The sequence below is a fragment of the Andrena cerasifolii genome, chromosome 1, assembly GCF_050908995.1.
Source record: "Andrena cerasifolii isolate SP2316 chromosome 1, iyAndCera1_principal, whole genome shotgun sequence".
In the NCBI taxonomy this organism is placed as follows: Eukaryota; Metazoa; Arthropoda; class Insecta; order Hymenoptera; family Andrenidae; genus Andrena; species Andrena cerasifolii.
The window spans coordinates 19850785-19873033 of record NC_135118.1 but is presented as its reverse complement, the minus strand read 5'-3'; the positions used below and the strand labels follow the sequence as shown (position 1 = coordinate 19873033).

At 40.3% G+C, this 22249-nt stretch overlaps 1 protein-coding gene across 4 annotated transcripts in view; it reads right to left on the bottom strand.

Annotated features, from left to right (window-relative positions):
- The window catches only part of LOC143369315 (proton-coupled amino acid transporter 2), a 52251-nt gene that overhangs the window by 17771 nt on the left and 12231 nt on the right, over nt 1–22249 (bottom strand). For 2 of the 4 annotated variants that reach the window (XM_076813102.1, XM_076813112.1), the window contains exons 2-3: nt 20941–20985; nt 8375–8451 (exon numbers count right to left, since the gene is read on the bottom strand). In XM_076813102.1, coding sequence (XP_076669217.1) covers nt 8375–8451; nt 20941–20985 — 122 coding nt within the window. Of the gene's footprint in view, nt 1–8374; nt 8452–20940; nt 20986–21789; nt 21813–22249 lie in introns of those variants that run through there. The other 2 variants (XM_076813131.1, XM_076813120.1) reach the window with 2 other exon arrangements.

Here is a 22249-nt window from a genome sequence, read left to right as displayed (position 1 = left end):
AAATGGGAATGTAAATAGTAATCTGAAAAGGCACCTCGAACGTTTCGAATGGTGCGGTATCAGTGAATTACTGTACACAATTAAAGTGCAATATCACGAAGCGAGTATCTCTCAGTTAATCCCAAAGACAAGCATAAAGTCTGCGGATCACGAGATACGGCGGGCGGGAATTAATGACGTTTCTAATTATCGAACGCATCTTCGTAACTGAAAGCCGACGCTGGGCGCAACCAGGAACTACTACCGGTACGTAAAGTACTGGTATACCCGTATTTTTCGGTTGTATCTTCGTGACCCTTATAGAAACCGAAATACGAAAATACGGGTATGAGATCATACAGCTATGTGAAAATATCGGTATATTTACCTATGTTTACCGGTAATCTTTTCGGTCTTCCTATATTATCACAATTTTCAAGATATTTGTAGGCAGAGATTTAAAAACCGGTATCATGTTAGCGAAATTATATCGAAGCCGATATAGCACCGAAATCAAAAGAATTTCTTTGGTAATATGTAATAGTGTGATCGCGATTGAAAAAGAATACGATAGTACGATGGTACAATCGTCGAAACGTCGATCTGAAACGCCAAGTGTCGTGACTAGTGTTCTTTCTCCAGAATTTCTCGAGAAATTTTATAATTGCTAATTTCTTATTTCTCGAGAAATACCATAATTGCTAATTTCTTCTTTCTCGAGAAATACTATAATTTATCGAGAAACTTAAGTCTAGGAAAAATATTATAAATCTAATTTATTTTCGTAAATGAATGTATTACTAGTTAATCACGAACGTATAAGCACATCTACAATTTATAATACATCGATTTAATAACATTAGAGCCTATATGAATTCCAATAAAAAATCACAGTGCAGAAGATTCGATATTATTAACTGCTGAAGGTGCTCTTAAATTCTTATTTAAAAATTTAGAAAAATTGTATGCTGAATTAAGTATCTAATGAGTTTCGTGTGGCTATTAAAGAAGAAACATAGAAAAGAGGAGATAAGACTATTGTATCCCGTATAAAATTTTTGCACGATCCAGAATTTCTTCCAAAATGATCAAAAGACGCATTTTTTCATTTAACACCCATAAAACAGTAACAAATATTGTCACAAAAAAGAAATAGATTCGCTGACGCTACATTAGACGCATTGTGCTATTTAAAAATAAATTTTAAAACCAAAAAGTAATGTTTCGCTTTGTACAAATTCTGCATTAAATAAATAAATTTACCAATTACATTTAATATCTATTTTTTCATTTACACGAGTTTTGTATAAATTAGACAGGAATAATAATTCAGCTAAAGTTTTCTTGTGTTTTTGCTAAACAATATCAACATTATTCCAAAGCTATAATTTTTTCAATATTTTTTTCAATTTCTCGAGAATCCTCGAGAATTCTCAAGAAATACGATCTCATCTCTGATTTCTCAACAAACAAAAAATATCGAACAAAAACAGGAACACTAATCACGACATCGCGTTTATGCCGCCCTATGTCGCCTGCCTTATGCCAGAAAGGGATAGCAGGAAGGCTCGGCGCTAAAGTGGAGCTGAAATATAAACAAACGAAGATTTGTTCCTCGACATCAGCCGCGCAACAAGTGCAACTAGAATGCGCCGCCAGACGTGCCTACTTCTGTATAAAGTTACGTCTGACTTTTCCCATGAACCTCGAACCAGTTGCTGGCAGTGCTTCCGATTACCGCGCACTCCATTTCTACATTCTCCCTGTTCCGCGAACGCAACACTGGCGGTCTACTTCAACCCGGCTGCCTACACTTTTACTTGGATCATAGGAAAGATCGAGCAGCGCTTGACGTATCAAAATTGCTTTGCGAAATCACATTAAAATCGCCGAATAGTGGACGATCGAATTAAAAAAGCAGAATGAGAATTTGAAAGACCACCCGCGTCCGACCATGCAGAACACGAAACTCAAGTATGAAAACCATGGATCCATTGCGGTTTTCATTACTTTTCTTTTAATTCCTACGAAGCAACTTACGAGTCACTGTGCATTGTATCACGCAAGAAATATTGATCGATTTCCAATTGCGTTGCGAGAGTCTCTCCACTCGGCGGGAACGATACCGAAATTCGATGGAGAGATAAGAATTTGCACGGGTAGTTGGTACTCGCCAAATGGAATGCGTGGGTCATGAGAATGATTCAAGCAGGTGAAAGTGACAGTCTAATCCGTTCTACATTTCAAGTATCCTGCGTCCTGCACGGGCGAACAAACGTACCAAGGTGAAGCCCCCTCTGTGCACGTCAGAAAGGTTGCTTTACTCCCGAACAATGTGTTTCAGACTTCCCTTCCCGGGCAGCAACGGCGACACGAACCACGTCGAATTTATCGCGCGTTATTTATAATTCTTTGACCGGCGTGCCTCGATTTCCCTTTCGAAGCCCGCGCCACGTAACAAGCAACGGTACTCGATGAGAGCGTACACTATAATTAAACTAATTTCGTCATTTCCACGTACAAATTACTAACCGCTACCCCGCGATATAAGTGCGCACTTCCAGAAACCATTCGGAGCTCCTAAATAGTCACCAAGATAATAAACTATCCGCTGCGGGCTGCTTATTCTGCAAAGCACTAACAAGGGAAGATCCGCAGCTCGAAAATTTAAGAAAAATTATGAAACTTTGGGGATATGCAGAGGATATATAGGTAGGCTTTACGCGATTTTTGTTTGCTGCCCAAATTCGCTCTAAGGGAGAGAAATTCACCCCTGAGAGTCAGGCTGTTTTGGGAATTAACTCGTGAACTGTAAGAGATAGGAAAAAAGTTTTCGGGCGAAAGTTACTTCTTTTAATTAAGACTGTCATTTGGTGACTTACAGTTCGTGAGGCATAGCACAAAGTCGGGAAATAGACGGATTCTCAGATGTTAGCATCACGAATTTTAAGGGTAGAATCGAGGGCGGATGGCCCCACGCTGTCCTGCCTTCGATGGTTTACGACTGGGACTTAGGCTGCGTGTGTTCCTGAATGGGGGTGCATGAGACTAAACAGTCAAAATTATTTTTTCGCGGTATTGGGTTTATATGGGGTTCACATTGTATCACAGTTTATTATTACACCAAAAGTATCAATAAAATAAAAATATGACTAATTCACTGAAGGAAAAAGAACAAAACGACAGTAGATATTGTGCTTTAACTGTAATTATCAGTTATAACATTATGATTATTCCTAAGTTTTGTATGGAATTTTAAAAAAAATTTCGAGCCACAGCTGACTCACCTAACATAAAATGGCTATTAAAACAGTGTTTTGCTACATGTTCCACGTCGTTCCACGCTACAAGGGTTAAATGTACGGAAAGTAGAGAGTTTCTAGTTTTTTTTAATCACACGATCGATCTGCAGAAATTTGCAAAACTATATTTTGTGAATTGTTTTCGAGTACGACGCTCGGCAGGACAGATAGCACAGTATTTCAGACGCTATACGTATTATAGATTAACTATAATTATAAGTGTGCCTTATAACTATTAATTTCTTGTTAATTACATCACATTACATTATAGAGTCTGAAATATAACAACAGTGCTATCTCTTCTGCCGAGCGTCGCACTCGAAAAAAATTCACAAAATATAGTTTTGCAAATTTTTGCAGATCGATCGTGTGATTAAAAAAACTAGAAAGTCTACACTTTCCGTACATTCAACCCCTGTTGCGTGGAACGACGTGGAACATATAGCAAAACACTGTTTTAATAGCCACTTTATGTTAGGTGAGTCAACTGTGGCTCGAGATTTTTTTAAAACTCCACAGAAAACTCAGAAATTACAGGAATAAACATAATGTTGCAACTGATAATTATAGTTAAAGTACAATACTGTCGTTTTGTTCTTTTTCCTTTATTGAATTAGTCATATTTTTATTTCATTGATATTTTTAGTGAAATAATAAACTGTGGTACGAATCAGGTTTGTTTCTAACAATTTGAACCCCGTATAAACCCAATACCGCGAAAAAATAATTTTGTCCAGCTAGCATGTAGTATGCTCGAACCACTGTGCGACGGGCGATGGCTGGCGACCACTTTGGGTCTTTCAACTATCGGGTGTCGAAGGATTGCTTATTTAATTGTAGAGAGAGAGTTTCGTTATGACTAACGGCCTGACGCCGTATTGCCAAAGAATAGGGACTCTGTCCCCGGAGGATCTGGCCACGGAGTGGGGAAGGCTATGCCTTCTGGAGACCGCTGAGTCCTTACCCCAGAACTGTCCTGGATCGAGCTTCGTTGCTACCCTTAGAAAGTCATTTCTACCACAGAGGTCAATTCCGCCCTCTCAGAGTGAATTTGGGGAGCAAAGAAAATTATGAAACACATCCCTATATACCCGCTACAAATCCCCAAAGTTTCATAATTTTTCGAATTTCGGGGTTGGGGATCTTCCCTCCAAAACGAAGCAACAGAAAAGTACAGAAGAATACCAGTGTTCTACAGATTTGCCTAGTAATCAGTTTAATTATCAAGGTAGTCTCGAACAATCGAACCATAAATGAAGCAAGTTAAAGAACGCGACAACTTTAAGGGTGGATTTCGCCCGTTCAAACTGAATTTCGACTGAAAAGGAAATTGCTTCTTGGATCCTCCAATATGCTCTACATTCACGCGAAGTTTCATTGAAATTTTCGTATCGGAAACGTCTTCTTGTGAACAATTAATGCTACAATGTTCGAATCGGTAGGTACTGTTGTCAGTTATGCAAATTGATGCTTGCCACAGCAACGGTAAGCAAGACTGTTATTTCTGAAGGATGCATGCAGTAACTTATTAATTAATAGTACGTCTGGTTTCCGTGCAGCTTGCCGGTGTTTATAAATCCTTTGCAGATGAGAATGTGGATTACGTAACGAGATCCGCGCGGATAGAGGCGGAGGGAGCAGCCTCGATTCCTTTGCAACCGCACTTTCCGTGTAATTGCCGTGCCGACCTTATGAAAGACGGATTAGCGGGCGAAACCCGAATCGAATGCCGTGGAAGTTTTATGCCTCGATGCTAGATCGAAGGAATATCGGTGGGTGCCAACAGCTCCACGTCACGTCTTGGCTCCGTTCTTGCCATTGAAACAGGAACACGTATATAAGCTTAAGGCGTTTCGCAATTTGTCCGTTCAATGCTACCAGCCTGTCCCTACGACTATTTCGGGCATCGATGAACTGGATAAGGCGCAATCTTTCTAAAAAGGAACCTCGCGAGACTTGCAGCCGCACCGAGAATCAATGGAGATGGCTACCAAGGTAGCGAGATGTTTCACGACTGGATCATGAGCGGAGATGGATTTTGCAATCTCCCGGTGCAGAGGTAGGGTATCAGTAATGCAGCTTGAAGAAGCTTGTGAACATTTTTAAATGGCTTGGTAGAGAATCAGGGAATTTAGAAAATTATACTTTTGTAAGGTTTCTACGGTGCACGGTGGGGAGATTTTGCGATTTTAAGGCCAAAACTACAGGAAGGAAAATTTTTAATTTTACAAATTTAATACAAATGTCAATTGAAGAACTTAACTGTGACCGAGACTGGTTCTCGTGTCAAAACCTGAAAACTTATTTTTAATTTATAAAATTCGGCACTTTTACGTTGTAATTATCATATATAAATATATTAACTAATAATTTAGTTTCTGAGAATATATTTTTAAGTTAATATATTTTTCTGAGAAACTAAATTATCCGAGAAACAGTACTTATAGAAATTACGAACGATAAAGATTTTTTTATTATTTATATTTGTACACTTTTTTCTTTGTCAGAGCATTTCTTTGTTACAGTGCAGCAGGGCATAGCAGAAGGGTTATCGCTTCTGACGAGAAACAAACATACATAATACAAACAATCAAACAGAGAATCGAAGCTGAATAAAATCGTTTAAAAAAGAATAAGAAGGTTTGTAATGTATAACGTGTGAACCAATCTTGGTCACAGTTATGTCGTATGTTAGACAAGAAACACTGGATCGTGTTTAAAAAAAAATTGCATATAATTACAAGATTAGCAACTATTAGCAATTAAAATTGCATTTATAGAATGAAAATAGTCGAACGTAAAATAGGAATGAAAATCATTGCAGGATATTATGGGATTGATAACTATTTTATGTATTGAAAATTCATTCTTATATGAAAAGGTTATTTCTAAAACACTACTTTAAAAATTGTATAAATTACGTGTTAAAAACCGAAACAATTATTTTGAGGACAAAAAGATATCTTACGCGCCATCTGGAATTGAATCCATGCCTTGAAATTATTATAACAGTAAAATTGGTGGCATTTGATACTCGTATTAGTTCTTCAATTAACATTTGCATTTATTTTGTGCAATTGAAAAATTGATTTTTGTGGTTTTGGCCATAAAATCGCGAATTTTCCCCACTGTGGTTGTTTTAAAGATAGGATATTTGTAATGTATTCGACGAGTCTTGAGAAAAGTTTCAAATATCTTGGGTGAAATAGGAAATTTAGGAAAAAGTGTGGAGAGTTTATAAAAATTGTGAGCGTCTCAAGGAAGAAGTGTTTAATTTCTTAAAGCGCCATGGCGGCGATAAGGTTTACGAGTAAATTGACGTGAGTTAAGTAAGTTAAGAAATACTTATCTAAAGTTACGTAAGTTCAAGTATCGAATAAAAGTTGTTTTCGTTCGGTTCCCTTCGTTTTGGCTCCCAGTTTGAAATGTAGGTTCAGTAGTGAAAATAAAATTATCATGGAGGTGAAGAGAATATAGTGAGAAAGATAAGTGGATGCACTTTGGAGAGAAATAGATGGAAGGAAATTTATGTATTGGGTCAGCAGAGAATTTAAAGGATTTAGAATAGAATACTTCTAATGTGGCTGAGTAGGTACGTCTTCTTCCACTGTGCAGTCAAGTGAGCTAGAGGCTTCGTAAATCAAACTTAGCAAGAGAAATCAAACATCCTCGGCACATCCTCTCATTACTTCTTCTCATAATATTATCGTTTATAATTTATAAGGAAAAGGAATTTAATAACGTAGAATCTTTCCATCCATCTCCTTGGCTTCTTGCTAATTTAAGAAGAATCATAAGAAACAGAAGACTAACGAGGTAGTAGAAGATTATGCAGGCGCATTACGATAATAACTTTCTAATTAACAACATAAACGTTGCACAACCTGTAGTTACGTGAGGTCATAACGTAGCGAATTATTTAATCGTCCAGGTGACAGATAATTAAATTGCAGTTATACTTCCAATGAATTACTTATGAAATATGTATAGTACTCAATTATGTCACTCGTTACGAAGCTGAGTATCGTTACTAGTAGTGTTCCTGATTTCTCGATATTTTTTCTTTCTCGAGATATTAGAAATTAGATCATACTTCTTGAGAATTCACGAGAAATTGAAGAAAATATTAGAAAATTTATATTTTTAGAATAATGATAATATTTATCAAAAACACAAGAAAATTTTAATAATTGTTCATTCCTGTCCAATTTGCAAAAACTTGTATAAATGAAAAAAAAACAGGTATTAAATACAATTTATTTTTATTTAATACAAAACTAGTTTTAATAGTTTAGTTAGTTAAAATAATAACTAATTAAAATAACTTTAATTAGTTAAAATAGTTTTTTAATCAATTTCTTTTCTTTTTTTTGCCATAAAATCTGTAGCTGTAGAAAAATTTATTTCGTTTTGAGTGGTTGATCTTTTCGTGGTTGATACTAAATTCTTCGAGGCTCTCTGCAAATGCTAACTCTAATTATTGATTTCTTAATGGTAATTCTTCATTTTAAGGATCCGTAAGTTTTCCAATATTTTCAGGAGAATCATGGTTACTGTTATATTTTCCGAAAAGTCTAGCTACTTATAATTTGCTTTTTCGTTTTATACATACCTGTCTTATAGATTCTGGATCACCTATGCAAAAATTTTATAAGGAATACAATAGTCTTGTCTTTTCTTTTCGATATTTTTTCTTTCATAGCCACAAGAAACTCGTTACTTAATTCCGTAGGTATAACTAAATTTCTAAATTGTTAAATAAGAATTTACGAACACCTTCACCAGTCAATAACGTCGAATCTTCTCTACTGAGATTTTCTATTATAATTCATATAGGTCCTAATGTTACTAATAAGATTTATTACAGACTGTAGATGCATTTATATGTTCGCGATTATCCTAGACTTAAGTTCGTCGAGAAAAACAATATTTCTCGCGAAATAAAAAATAAGCAATTATAAAATTTCTCGAGAAATTCTCGAAAAGGAACCCTAGTTACAAGCGAGTAAAAGGAAACATTGACAAAAACTACTGTCAGTTAAACAACGATGAAGTGGTAATAAACAGTTGTTACAAAACAAATGGTCATTCACCTGTGAGGTTCCTTCAGCGTCATTTCGTCACCACGCATGGAACTCTTCTTTATATTAGGATTGTTGTGCATTTCCATCTGAAAAGAACAATTAAAAGACTCATCAATACAATCCCCTTTCGCCGTGGAAGCCTGTGTAAACAATAATAATCAACGTTGCGATATCAAGGGTGTAACCGAACTATGCATCAATAAACACGAATCGAATCTATATTTGAACGCTGATAATTCGATTTATCAGGTGTTTCTATTAAAAACGACGCGCACACAGGAGCGATATGGTGAACGAGGAAGACACACAAGAATCTGTGCCAAGATCGGGGCCTGTCATCTTTCGTCAACTTGGAACTCATCGCCCCCAGCTGCAAATTTCATTACTCGAGATTTCGAAGAGCACCGGAGTCGAAGGGCTGTCTTTTGAATCAGAATCTTATCTGAAGTATCAAGGTCCATGTCTCCCCAATGACTTTATATCACTGGGACATTTGTGGAATAAAGGGAGAGACACTGAAAAGATGCTCGATCCGTCAAATGGACACGTCATTTTCATGAATCACGAACGATTCATTCAAATCCCTGACCGCGGCAAACTTTCCCTCCCTCGAATATTTTTCCACTGAAACCCCAGATACGTGACAGCAGATAAGGAGCAACGGATGCCTGGGAACAGAATCAGCTGCGCCACGTCTCGCAGCTGATTTACGCCTACTACACGTGCCTCAAATCTTTTATCTCGTGTTATAAATACAATTGGGATCCTTCGAGCGTACGGTTTTACGGATGACGAATTTCAAGCAACACTGGATTCTTATCACACGTCCCAGTACGAAATCGTGACCGTGAAGTCGTCGAAATACCACTCGACAAATTTTCGGAGCGAGCTTACGCCCACTGCCCATCTCTCCCGGGTTCCCCATCTGTCCACTGGTTCTTAATCGCATCTGCAGAGAATTTTTTCGGGCGCGCGGTTTCACAGACGACGAATTTCAAACCACATCCAGTCCTCAGGCTCGCGTGACATAGTAAAAAAAATTGAAGCGTAGCGAAGTCATCGGAATACTAATTAACACTTCTCGGAGCAAACTCACGCCTACTGTCCATCCATTCTTAAATTCCCATCTGTTCAGACGCCTCCATCGTTCCTTTAGGGTCGCGGCTCTTCCTGTGCACAGCGTTACAGGCGATGAACGCGGAATAATTTAAATTCTTAGGCCCGTATGCACAGCCGAAACCGCGATGTCGCGTGTACACGTGCGAGCGGCAGATAAAGTGTTAATTAAGCCGCAACTACGGCCGCGACTACTCGCTTTCCTTCAGCGACGACCGATCGAATTAAGGTCGCGCCGGGTTCAATGGAAGATCCACGATCCAGTTTCCCACGGAAACGTGACCGAGCGAACATCTGCTGGCTTCCTTCGATTTCCTTCGGTGTATTATTCCGCTGTTTAACGAGCCGGCCACGCGGCAAACAGCCGTCGAGTAATCGCGAATAAAGGCGGTGCCGAGCAACAAAGGATTTGTATCACTGGATCTCAGCCCCAAGTCGCTGGGAACGTAACTACAGCGCGTGGGAAGGAAGAGATCAGATTGAAGAGAACAAGAGGAAACGATGCACGTGGAATAACGATTTTTAATTACTCTGCTGGTGCATAATGGAATTGCAGGGACAGCGTAAAAAGCTCCTTTGCCTGTGGCGGTGGGTACAGTAACAATTAGCGCTGGCTTATTGCTCGAGAAATGTCACAGAAATTCTAGGAAATAAAATAGTTAAAGAGCCAAAAATATCTTCGGTAAGGTTCCTTTGGCGAAACTAAAAATTGCAACTAAAAATCGTAGGAATTAAGCACGTAGGATTCCCTCGCAAATGCGAGCGTAGTTCATCGTGGTATTATGCAATGGGCTAAGGGGTAATTTCTTAACGAGGGAAGATCCCGAAACGGAGAATTAAAAAAAAATCGGAAACTTTGTGAATTTGTAAGGGATTTCCTCCTGATTACAACACAATTTTTGTTTGCTGCTTAAATTCACTCTAGGGGGGTGAAATTCACCCCTGGAAAATCGGGTAGTTTCCGAGTTTGCGTTATAACTCGCGAAATTTAAGAGATAGAAAGAAGTTTCGAGACAAAAGTTGCTTCTTTTAATTAGATCTAGTATTTAGTAAAAAAAATTATTTTACAGTTCACGAGTTATAACAGAAAATCGGGAAATAACCAGATTTTCAGGGGTTAATTACACCCCCTTAGAGTGAATTTGGGCAGCAAACAAAAATTGCGTTGTAATCAGGGAGAAATTCCCTACATATTCACGAAATTTCAGAATTTTTTGAATTTCCGGGTTCGGGATGTTCCCTGGTAAGTAAATGTAAACGAAGAATGAGGAATAAACATTTTTAATCGATTCTGTAAATCTGAGGAAAAAGATTTTGTATGAGTTATATCCTGGAGGAGTGATACTTCTTACGCAAGACTCTGGTATCTGTTTACTTGAAGTTTTTCTGCCTATGGGATCAGATTTCATCGTAGATGAAACAAGCCTTGGACAATTAAAACGAAGCAAGCGCGGTGAAATTCATTATTGAGGATTTGTTTATTATTATTCCAACAAAATTGCCAATGCCTGTGTCACCAGTGCCTCTAACACTGTGCAAAGACTTAAGGGGACTAGGCAGTCAGAAACTCGATTTTGTTGCATTTTTCGAAAGTACCACCCTTCCCGAGTAAAATGCCGTTTGGTTTACGTTAAGATTCGCAAAATTAAGGATTTGGCAGCCGAAATGGTCGAGCGCGTCATAAACCGTTTCTGCGCGCACGCAGGTAGACTAATTCCTCTTTCGAAACTTTAAACGCGTTTTTCTCGGAATCATATTTCCTCTTCGTTTTGCAGTGATTGCGAAAGAACAGAGGTACAAGTCGATTTGAAAAAAAATTCACATATGTGAAAGATGTCTAGTTACGACCTGAACCTAAGCATAAGTCTGTGAGAATACCTATTTTGACAAAAAAAAATTAAAATCATATAGATAAAATTTTTCTCTTCATTTTCTTCTGATTGCGAGCGAATTGAGGTTCAAATCGACTTGGAAAAAATTACAGGATGTGTAGAACATGTGCCATTTTTAGCGCAAACCTCTGATATGGTCCGTAAAAATTCGAAACTTTCATAAAAAAAATCCGGTGACTTCTTAATTTTTTTTATGAAAATCTCGAATTTTTGCGGACCAATCAGAGGTTTGCGCCGAAATGACACATGTTCTACAGATCCTGTAATTTTTTCCAAGTCGATTTGAACCTCAATTCGCTCTTAATCAGGAAAAAATGAAGAGAAAAAAATATTCGAGAAAAACACATTTAAATTTTCTAGGCAAAATTGACGCTATAGGTTGCCGCTTGACATTTTTATCTGCCAAATCTGCAATTTTGCGAATTTTACTATAAACCAAGCGGCAGTGTATTCAGAAAACATAGTACTTTCGGAAAATGCAATAAAAAAAATCTATTTTTCAACTGCCTAGTCCCCTTAAAGTTTCTGGGCAAAATTGACGCTATAAGTTGCCGCTTGACATTTTTAGCTGCCAAATCTGCAATTCTGCGAATTTTACTATAAACCAAGCGGCAGTGTATTCAGAAAGGATAGTACTTTCGGAAAATGCAATAAAAAATCGATTTTTCTTCTGCCTAGTCCCCTTAAACCACCGTGGCAGCAGAATCCCCGATTTCGCACCCCCGCGCAACGCCGACTGTCAGCAGGCTCTGCCTCGAGCCAGCCCAGCAACAAGCACATTGAGACGTCGAATATGGCGCTCAATCATAATCAATCACCGGCTGCGAACACTTTCGTATTTACAGACACCAACAACAAGTCGATAAGCCTCGAAACACGGATCGCCGGACGAGCAGACGAAGAGCGGGGTGCTGGCGGAGGCGCGCAAATTACGATTAGCGTTAGTTTGCACGCCTCGCGGTTTGCCATTAAATTTGCTCGACCAACTGTGCGCCCTGTCGCTGGATTCTAGTAATATTCCATTGGCGGACGATCGCGCGCGGCACGCTCGGGGCCGATTCCTAACTGGGACCAGCACCAGCAAGCCAGACGGGGCCATGTGTGTGCCATTGATTGACTTCTCTTAAGTAATCCGTGCGTGCGTGCTCGCGACGGATTCTTTCAAAACGCGCCGAGACAGAAATGTCACGTGCAACTATATATTTCCCTCAACTGTTCAACCCTCGCGTCCTCCCTTAACCAATCGCGCCTCCCTTTCAGCGGGGACACCGTTCTGACTTCCCAGGAGCAGAAAGCAGCACGCCGCTAATGCGCGCGTTCCTCGATCTTTAGCGCCGTATTAAATCCACAGCTGAAGGTCTGGGCAGGGTTAACTTAGGAGCCCGATGAGCCGCGGGAGATCGCAGGGCAGAAGCGTGCTACCCAGCAGAAATGGCGCGTGCACGTGTGCAACTGCGAACTATTTATCCTCGCTTTCTGCTGCGGTCACGTGCACGACGGATCAGGAGTCTGCGGAATTCGTGACCTGCCTCTTGATAATAATTGACGTTACGGCTGGCCAATTTTTCTTTAATCGAGTCTGTCAAGGGTCTTTAAGGCGTCGTTACACAGAGTGGTTTATTGGAAAGGGAAGGCTCGATTGTTTCCTATTAATGCTCTTCCATGGAAGCCCGCGGCAGATGCAGGAGTTACAGTCTCCTCTGGTCCGATCTGGTTGCTCTTTTTCGAATACTTAGCGGGCAAAGTTTGCGCGGCGTTGGTAGAATTTCTATGTAGAAATGGTACGTCGAAGCTCCCTGAATCGACAGAAGTATCTTTCCGCTTGGCTTCTTTAAACATTCCGACGCGCAGCTCGTTGCAAGTATCTTCATCTAAAGACAGCTGTGCAATCGTTAATGGAGATCGATCGGCAGTCTCTCACACCCCGGCGTGATTACACGGGCGCTCGCGATAGGACTTCGTTCCCCTGGAAACATCAGGGGGCTATTAAACGCCGCGCCATCAAGAATGCAACGACACCGCGAGCGATTACCCTCGTCTGTTTTCCAAGTTAAGAGAATAATCGGCCGGCTGCGGCGCGTTATCAGCAGCCGCGAACCTTTAACCGGTTCCCTCCCGGTTCCGTGCTGGAAAACTTTCGACGAGATAACTCTTTATTAGCGTATTAAGATAGCTAATCTCTAGTTCCGGACATAATCGGGGAACGAAGCATAGGCGAGCGATGAAACGAGGAGGACTGTGTCTCGGTTTTCGTAAGAATCGCGGCGAGACGCGCGCGTCTCTAATCGCCTTGTTACGACAGGCCAGCATCCCAATTAATCGAATTCTTCCGCGGACGCGTTAACCTAAATGTGACTCACACGTTACGACTATTCTCTACTTTCAGTGGAACGCGGTAAATTAGCCGCGACCCGTTCGGTTTCCTCGAATTCGTCGATGCGGAAACTTCTTGGTTCTGAGCGACCGTCAAGGCGAGGAGGAGGCGAAGGCAAATTAAATCCACGCCTTTTTCTACAGCTCCCGCCACGCGGCAGATAATGTTACGCAAGCTTAGAAACCAGGACGAGCGATTTCTGCCTTTTATTCCTTTGTTTGGCACCGTTGCCTCGGACGTTCGCGAACGCTGCGTCACGGAACGCGAGATCGGTTAACGTAGATATCCGTTTCAGGTGTATGCTTTCTGATTACACGAGTCGAGACAGCCTCCCGGGGAATTAAAAAAGCGCTGCTCGTGATAGCTGAAGGATTAGCTGCTTGAGAATCTTCGCGGCATCGTCGATCTTTGCTCGTGAAGTTTATCTTTCTCAGGGGCGAGTTTGAAGATTTCGCGGCCGTGGACTAACAAGCGTCTGCCGCCCTTTCCGCGAAATATCGTCAAATATTTTTATTTTAAATAGACGGAGTAATTTCAATGTGAATTCAATATGGCAAGTCACATATGAGTCATCGCTAATTCGCTACACGGAAAAAAGGGAATTGTTTTTATAGCTGTCTCAAACCTCTGTGTTCGAACCTTTTCCAATTTGTTTCGCTCAAAATTTGTCGCTTCTCCAAATTTGCCGCTCCCCCAAATTTGCCACTCTAAAAAATTTGATGCTCCCAAAAATTTGTCACTCTCCAAAATTTGATGCTTCCCAAAATTTGTTACTTCTCAAAATTGGTTGCTATCCCAAATTTGCGGCTCCTCAAAATCTACAGCTCCCCAAAATTTGTCGCTCCTTCAAATTTGCCGCTCCCCAAAATTGAGAGCCCCCCAAAATCTATAGCTCCCCAAAATTTGTCGCTCCCTGAAATTTGCCGCTCCCCCAAATTAGTCACTCTCCAAAATTTGACGCCCCCAAAAATTTGTCACTCTTCAAAATTTGATGCTCCCAAAAATTTGTCACTCTCCAAAATTTGATGCTTCCCAAAATTTTTCACTCTCCAAAATTTGATGCTCCCCCAAATTTGCCACTCTCCAAAATTTGATGCTCCCAAAAATTTGTCACTCTCCAAAATTTGATGCTCCCCCAAATTTGCTGCTCCCCAAAATTGATAGCTTCCCAAATTTGCCGCTCCCCAAAATTGACAGCCCCCCAAAATCTATAGCTCCCCAAAATTTGTCACTCCCTCAAATTTGCCGCTCCCAAATTTGCCACTCTCCAAAATTTGATGCTCCCAAAAATTTGTCACTCTCCAAAATTTGATGCTCCCCCAAATTTGCCGCTCCCCAAAATTGATAGCTTCCCAAATTTGCCGCTCCCCAAAATTGACAGCCCCCCAAAATCTATAGCTCCCCAAAATTTGTCGCTCCCTCAAATTTGCCGCTCCCCAAAATTTGTCACTCCCAAAAATTTGCCACTCTCCAAAATTTGCCACTCCCCAAAATTTGCCACTCCCCAAAATTTGATGCCCCACGTTGCAGCCTACTGAGCCTATACAAATATCCGCCCCTAATAACCCTTGCGATCTGTTGCTAAGTGGCCGTGGATAAATTTCAGGGGTCTGTGAATTTCGATGACGAAACCTAACAGTAATCCTCCAATTACAAGCGAAGCTTCGATACAATTAATTTCCCTTGCGATATAATTCATTACAAGTGTTTATGAATATAGGAATGGCGAGGTTTATAGGGGAGCGTTGAAGAGTCGGATTTATAGGCTCCGTGACACAAAAAGGTTAAGAACCCTGATACACGCGTGAACTAAATCGTAAAAGTATAATTTAGTAGGTGCATTATTTTGGTGCACAATACGCCTTTCATCCCCCCCCCCCAAATTGGTACTCTTTCAACTATTCAAAGCACTAATGATCTAATCCTCTAATTCTGTAGGCAATGCATCGGGACGCACAATGGCGCCAAAAAATCAGACAAAAGAGAAAATGGCAGGGTTCCTTTGCGCCGGAAGCGTGGCGAACGACGCGATCGGCGGACGCTGATCGTTTCGTATCGCAAGGTCGAGGATTTCGTAACGAGGAAGAGCTCAATTACTCCAGGTGTCATCCAGCCGTGCTAGGAAAGGGCCGACGCCAGTTTAGGTATTAAACTAATTCGACGATAATTACGTCCCACGCTCGACTCGACTTAACAGGGTAAACGCTTTAAATAAAAGAATTCTTTTTAAAGGGATCGTCAAAATATGTCACGTAACACTATAATGCTTCAGGAAGCAGTTAAAAATATATGTTCGGAAACGATGCCATGGCTTCCAGCCCTTGAACCACGATTCTTACACTGTTGGGCACGGTAGCTTCCTCTTCTACTTATCTGCCAGTGGTCCTGGACCGTGCCTGAACAGACGTCGCTGCAATTAAGGCACCAGGCACAGACTAGCTTCAAATGCACAGGAAAAGTGGAATATTTTCACAGAGAAGTGGTTCAACAAAATAGAATATGTACTTCGAAATGCGAGAGACAATTTTTACAGAGGGAATTAAATTTCTTAATTAAGGTTTCTCTGTTCTAAGCTTTTCAGAATCTCTAGTCCTATCCATTATCTGTACGCCTCTATGAGCATACAACCACAAATTGCAAAGCACTGGCAGTTGCTCGTCCTTTCATAGGTACCTCGCAATGATCACAGGGAAAATATAGCTGATTTCTATGATTTCCTCGAGAAAAGAGTGTACAATGTAAGGTTCTAAAAGTTTTTGCAATTTATTCTGTGACAAATGTAGAGTATAAAAAATAGTTTCTATTCCATTTTTCTCCAGACAGGGTCCTCCAAAGTATTAATACAAAAGTAGTTCCTTAATCGCAGATGTGTAGTTATTTCCTTACCCACTCTCATTGCTATAAAACAATTAGACGATAATTGCCACGTGTTTAACCGAAAAAGTCCCGAGAAATGTTTTTTTTCGCACAAAAGTGTACGTAAAAAACAATTGAGTGCTTGAGAAGTCATAACAGTGGGTAAGGCGGAATGGAGTGTAATTGAGAATAGAATCCCGTTTGAATTTTTAGATTGAAGAATTGCATTCTTTACGATAGTGCGTGAAAACGTGATTCGAGAAAAACGTACTTAAAGTTTGACGCCGAGCGCGTTCGTCTAGTAACGGGGACTTGCCCGCGAGCACCCTATTTTCGGTGCGCATTCGATTAAAACAGAAATTAATTCACTTTTTAGTTCAATGAATGTATTATTAATTAAAAGAAAAATCACTTTTCTATCCATTATACCAGCGCGACAATCCATCTTCGAAAAACATTTATTTTTAAAATCAGTCCCGTTAGTGATTTCGTTTTAAAATTTTAAAAAAATTTGAAATAGTGTGGGAAGAACATGCAAAGAAAATATTGTTTATATTTCGACCGGCAAGTGCCCTTAGGTACCTTGTTTCGAATAAACACGTGGATGCCACTATGGAAGAATTAGTATTAATATAACTTTCAAATTTTCTGAATAAAATTCGAAATAACAAAAAATTCCTACGATTTTTTTCCTCGATCTGTCGTATACGCCAGTTGCAAGCATTTGTTGCAAACAATCCTGTCGAAGACCAGGGAAAAGCTATTTGCAAGTAACGCGATAGCGTGGGCTGTGATTGCGTCAACGATATTACTTTTAAATGCGTACCACGATGGTCCCTTATTTAACCAAATTTATTGCAGATAACGGCGATAAGCGTTATCAGCGATTTCATAACCGTGACTGACTTATAGGATTTTACGGATAGACTCGATAGGAGATGCGCGCTAAAAACAAAACAACATCTCGGTCCTTCCCCGTTGCACAGATCAGTCGTATAATCGTCAGGAAATACTGCCACAATTATTCTTGCGAAAGAATGAATCTTTTGAAAAACAAAGCGACCAACAGACCCCGATCTAGCTTTACCGCCGCTGTAGGCAAAAATGATCTTCGCCGCCCATTATATTTAATTATAAATAATTATTTTAAAACAGAATTTTTGACAGAGAGTGAAACTTTTTTGTAGGAATTTGTTGACTAGCAAAAGCCTTTTGTTTTGTAGAAATAGTAATATTCAGAACGGAAGGAACAAAAGAAAATAAAATATATACGTAGGTGGTAGGTACCTATTTTTGAAATCTAAAAAAAAATTTAACGAATGAAACAAAATAAATATAAGAAAAGGGAAAAATCTAAGACCTGTAATATAGGTAAGCACCTTTCCATAGTGTAATAGTAATTAGGGTAAAGGTACCAGTAGTGGACCATGTATCAGTATTTGACAACTGTTCAGAAAAACGTGAAAAATAAGGTTTTTAGAAGTGCAACTATCTCGTTTCAACAGCGCACCGCGGCTCCTAATTCCCACAGTTCGCCACTTCTAAAAACCTTATTTTTCACGTTTTTCCGAAAAGTTGTCAACTACTGATACACGGTCAACTTACCGGTGCCTCTACCCTATATGGGTGATATAAAAACAATTTTTAAGTTTGATACTAAATAAATTCAAACATGTATTAACTACTTATTTATCGCGTTTTCGAAAGTTTTACTTTTTTATGGGATTTTATTGATTTCAATTTCCTCTTTCTGCCGACTTTGCCGCCCCCAAATTTGCCCTGCCTGCGGCCCCCTGGATCGGGCCCTGCGACAAGAAAATAGAATTTGCTAAACAGAACGATATTCCCCTCCACTTCCTCTTACAATTACGAAAGAATAACAACTCAATCCTCTCCCTTCCCGATTAGCACGCCTTTCAGCTGTAATTGGCGTGAGGAAGTTTTGAAAATTCCTTTTCAAGCACTACCAGGATAACGAGGAGGCCAGTGATTAATACAATGGCCACGGAATACGCGCGCACATATATTTACGCGAAGTTGTTTCAATGTCCACTATTTTTGTCGCTAATTACAAATTGTAATTATTATGATGTGCGATAGGCGGCGAGCGCTTATCTGCGGTCGAGATACCAGGCCGCGCAGACAAACGGGCCGTGCGCGATGGGACTTTCGCGTTGCAACCGAGAGCATGCCGACAATAAAAGCGTGTCCCAGCGCGGCGAACATAGGTGTCGACCAGTGGCGGATTTAACAGGGTGGCCGATGAGCAGTTGCCACCTGGGCCCCTGCTCAGAAGGCCCCTCAGGCCCCCTGCTTAAAAGAAATTAAGATTTCATCCAAAGTATATTCCTTTTCTGTATTATTACACTGAGCCCGTTCTTTTAATAAACTACCGCTCCTATTTTCCCGAAAAACGGGCCCCTTCGGAACGTTCACCACCTGGGCCTTATTTCTTAAATCCGCCACTGGTGTCTACCCGAGGGGAGCGCTTCTTGTCCGCAGTGTCTTTCCCTCCCCAGCCGCGTGCGTCGTTTCGCTTCGGTGACGTTTCCGCATCGAATTTCTGGCCTCAGCCGTAAGCGATATGCTTTCGACCTTGCCGGGGAATTAGTGGAAGTCCACGGCAGAAAAGGAACCGTCGATCTGTCTCTCAAAACCAGCCAGTCTGCGCCCCGCCGAACACGTTCGAGATCGCGGAATTATTCGAGCGGGACTACGGTGCCGCAGGAAACAGCGCTCACGGTCAAATTGGTTGGGAAAATAAAGGAAACGATAAAGTCGTTATTAGCGCCGGCAGAAGTGCATATTTACTTTAGCAATTTATATGGCCCGCGGGACGAGTATCAGAGGAAGTTTCCCGTCAATTTCAGACGTTCCGAGCGCGGCGGTAATAAAAAGATGAAGATAATCGTGGCCAGGGAGAAGAGTACGGTACCAATTACAAATTAGTGGCCCATTCTTCGATTCATAGTAGCGCACACCCGCGATTACGATGGCAAAGGGCACGAATTATGCTCTTAAACTCAATTACGTCTTTAATACGATTCCTGGCATGGCCACGACTTGGATTCCACGGACAATTATGATAATGGCCCATTTGAGGGTTGGCCCGAGGTTCCCGTCTCGGCGGCACAATGGTTTCTGCGAATAGCTCGCGCAGCTTTTAATTAAATAAACACTACAATCGTTCGAAGAATGGGAAGTGAAGTTTGATAACACGGCAGGGAATTGAAGACGCCATAAAGAGCTTTGCGTTCGGGGCTGTAGCAGGTGTAACGGCTCGAATAACGCAGTGGATGCAGTGGCAAATTAAGGGGAGTTTGGTCTCGCGGGTCGAAAAAAATTATTTGTTTTTTTGCATAAATCAATAGTTGAAGGTCGCGAAAATATGTTTCCAAAAGCGCAGAGCGAAATTCGACAAACTTAAGCGGCTATAGCCGGGTTTGCTACGGAACAGCAGGTGACGCAGATTTACCAGAAAACTTTAAACGCATTTTTCTGAAAACTGCAGTTTTACAATTGGCGGGCAATGTGACTGAAACAATATTCAACCGATCGACTTGGCCTTGCGCATAGATATTTGTGAACATTTTCTTCGTAGATACCAGCTATCGGGAATTTTGGTAAGGAAACAATGCATGCAATGTTTTTGCAAACTTTCAGGCTATATTGTTATGTATTTCAAGAAGCGAACAAACATTTTTCTTTGGATGAAAGTAACGCGGTAATTTCAAATGGCACAAGTGTTTCGGAGCGACCGAGTTTTTCAACTGCGTGCAGTCTGAGGTGTTTTGAATAAAATTGCGGTCTGGATGAAACTCAATCCGGAATATTATTATTGAAATTAATAGATTTTATTGCACAGTAAACGTGAAATATTTTAGTGAAAAACGAAATGATTGAGGTACATTCATAGCGTAATTTTATTTAAAACACAAAACTATTTGGTTTTGTGGTTTCAGGACACTTCCACATAGAGGCCGCTCCGAAACACTTGCGCCATTTGGAATTGCCGCGTTATTTTTATATAAAAAATGTTTCTTCACTTCTTGAAATATATAATAATATACCCTGCAAGTTTTAAAAAGATTGCGCGTATAGTTTCCTTGCAAAAAATTCCCCAATAGAACCTCGATCTGCCGATTACACCAGGTTCCCCGAAAACGGGGGATTCTCGTGTAACAGCCCCCGAGATTTGATTTTTTAAAAAAAAAACTATTGTTAATATTGCATCAAACTCTTTTGGGATATAAGGAGGGATCTTTAAACTTGCAAAAAATATTTTTTTTACGTCGATCGTTCTTATTATTTATTAATTATTGTGGAATCGTTTTAACCTCTTTGACGATGTTGGCGTCAGGTGTAGCATCTGTCACAGTCATCTGTTTGCAAAAAGAAAAAAATTTTCTTAAAGTTAAATAATTTGCGCTGGTACTGGACCTAACATTTTAATATTAGCTTTTATTTATAATACTTTTTTCGTTGGTGCAAACAATAATATGAAAAATTTGTCTAAGGAAAAACTTACTTTTTCTTTCAAACGCTATAACTCTTTCAATTTTTCAGTTTTTTTCTTTAAAGTGGACCAATCCTAGCGTAAGCTATCTAACTTTCAGAAACTTCTATTTTGTTTGCAATCAGATCACTGTGATAGGTGCTACACATCCCGCCAACAGGAATTACATCGTCGAAGAGGTGGACCAGATTCCACAATAATTGATAAATAATAAAAAGGATCGACATAAAAAAAATATTTTCTGCAAGTTTAAAGGTGCCTCCTTATATCACAAAAGAGTTTCATCCAATATAACCAAGAGTTTTTAAAAAAAAAATTCTTAAATATCAGTTACTTTTGGGCCTGTTAGGCGAGAATCCCCCCTTAAGGAGGAAGTATTGAACTTTAATTTAAGCCGAAAATTAATACCATTACAAATTGTTTAGAATAATGCCTGAGCCCCTAGAACGACGACTACAACCAGTAGTTCTAGCCAGCGCAATACATCAACTATCGAAACGATTGAAATTGCAAAATAAAGAGGAAAGATTAACCTTCGATTTGCCCTGAAAATGACAAAATTCGCACCATTTTTTACCACTAAAGTCTACGCCCCCAAAATGAGCGAGCAAACTTCTCTTTCGAGCTCTCGTGGTCGCAATAATTCTAATACCGAGACGAGCATACTTACGAACGAAGTGGAAAGGGTCGAGTTTTAATCGAAGCCGAAAATCATAATACAGCCGACGTGAAATTTCTTTCAACGTCAAGCAACCTCTTGCGCTAATGCCGAGTGTACCACTGGTTGCAGCTTGAGGTAGCGTATCTCCTACTAAGAATACAATCGTTCCTTTTCTCGACACGTAGTATCGGCCGAAACTACGACCATACAGGCGTATAAACGGCGCCCAGTCAAGAATAGCCAATGCCAGATATTTTTCGCATCGAACTTCCGACGTTGCGACGACGGGCCTGGGTTCGATAACGCGGCGCCCCGCTAAACTTCAGGAATTCGCGCTCGCACCACGTGCAACCAGGAAGGGACACGTCGCCGCCGGCCAGAACATCGTCTTGGCCAGAATTAGTCTTTCTATTGGCCTGACATTCTTCGCTCTCGATGCGCGCCCGATACATGTTTCTAATTAACACTT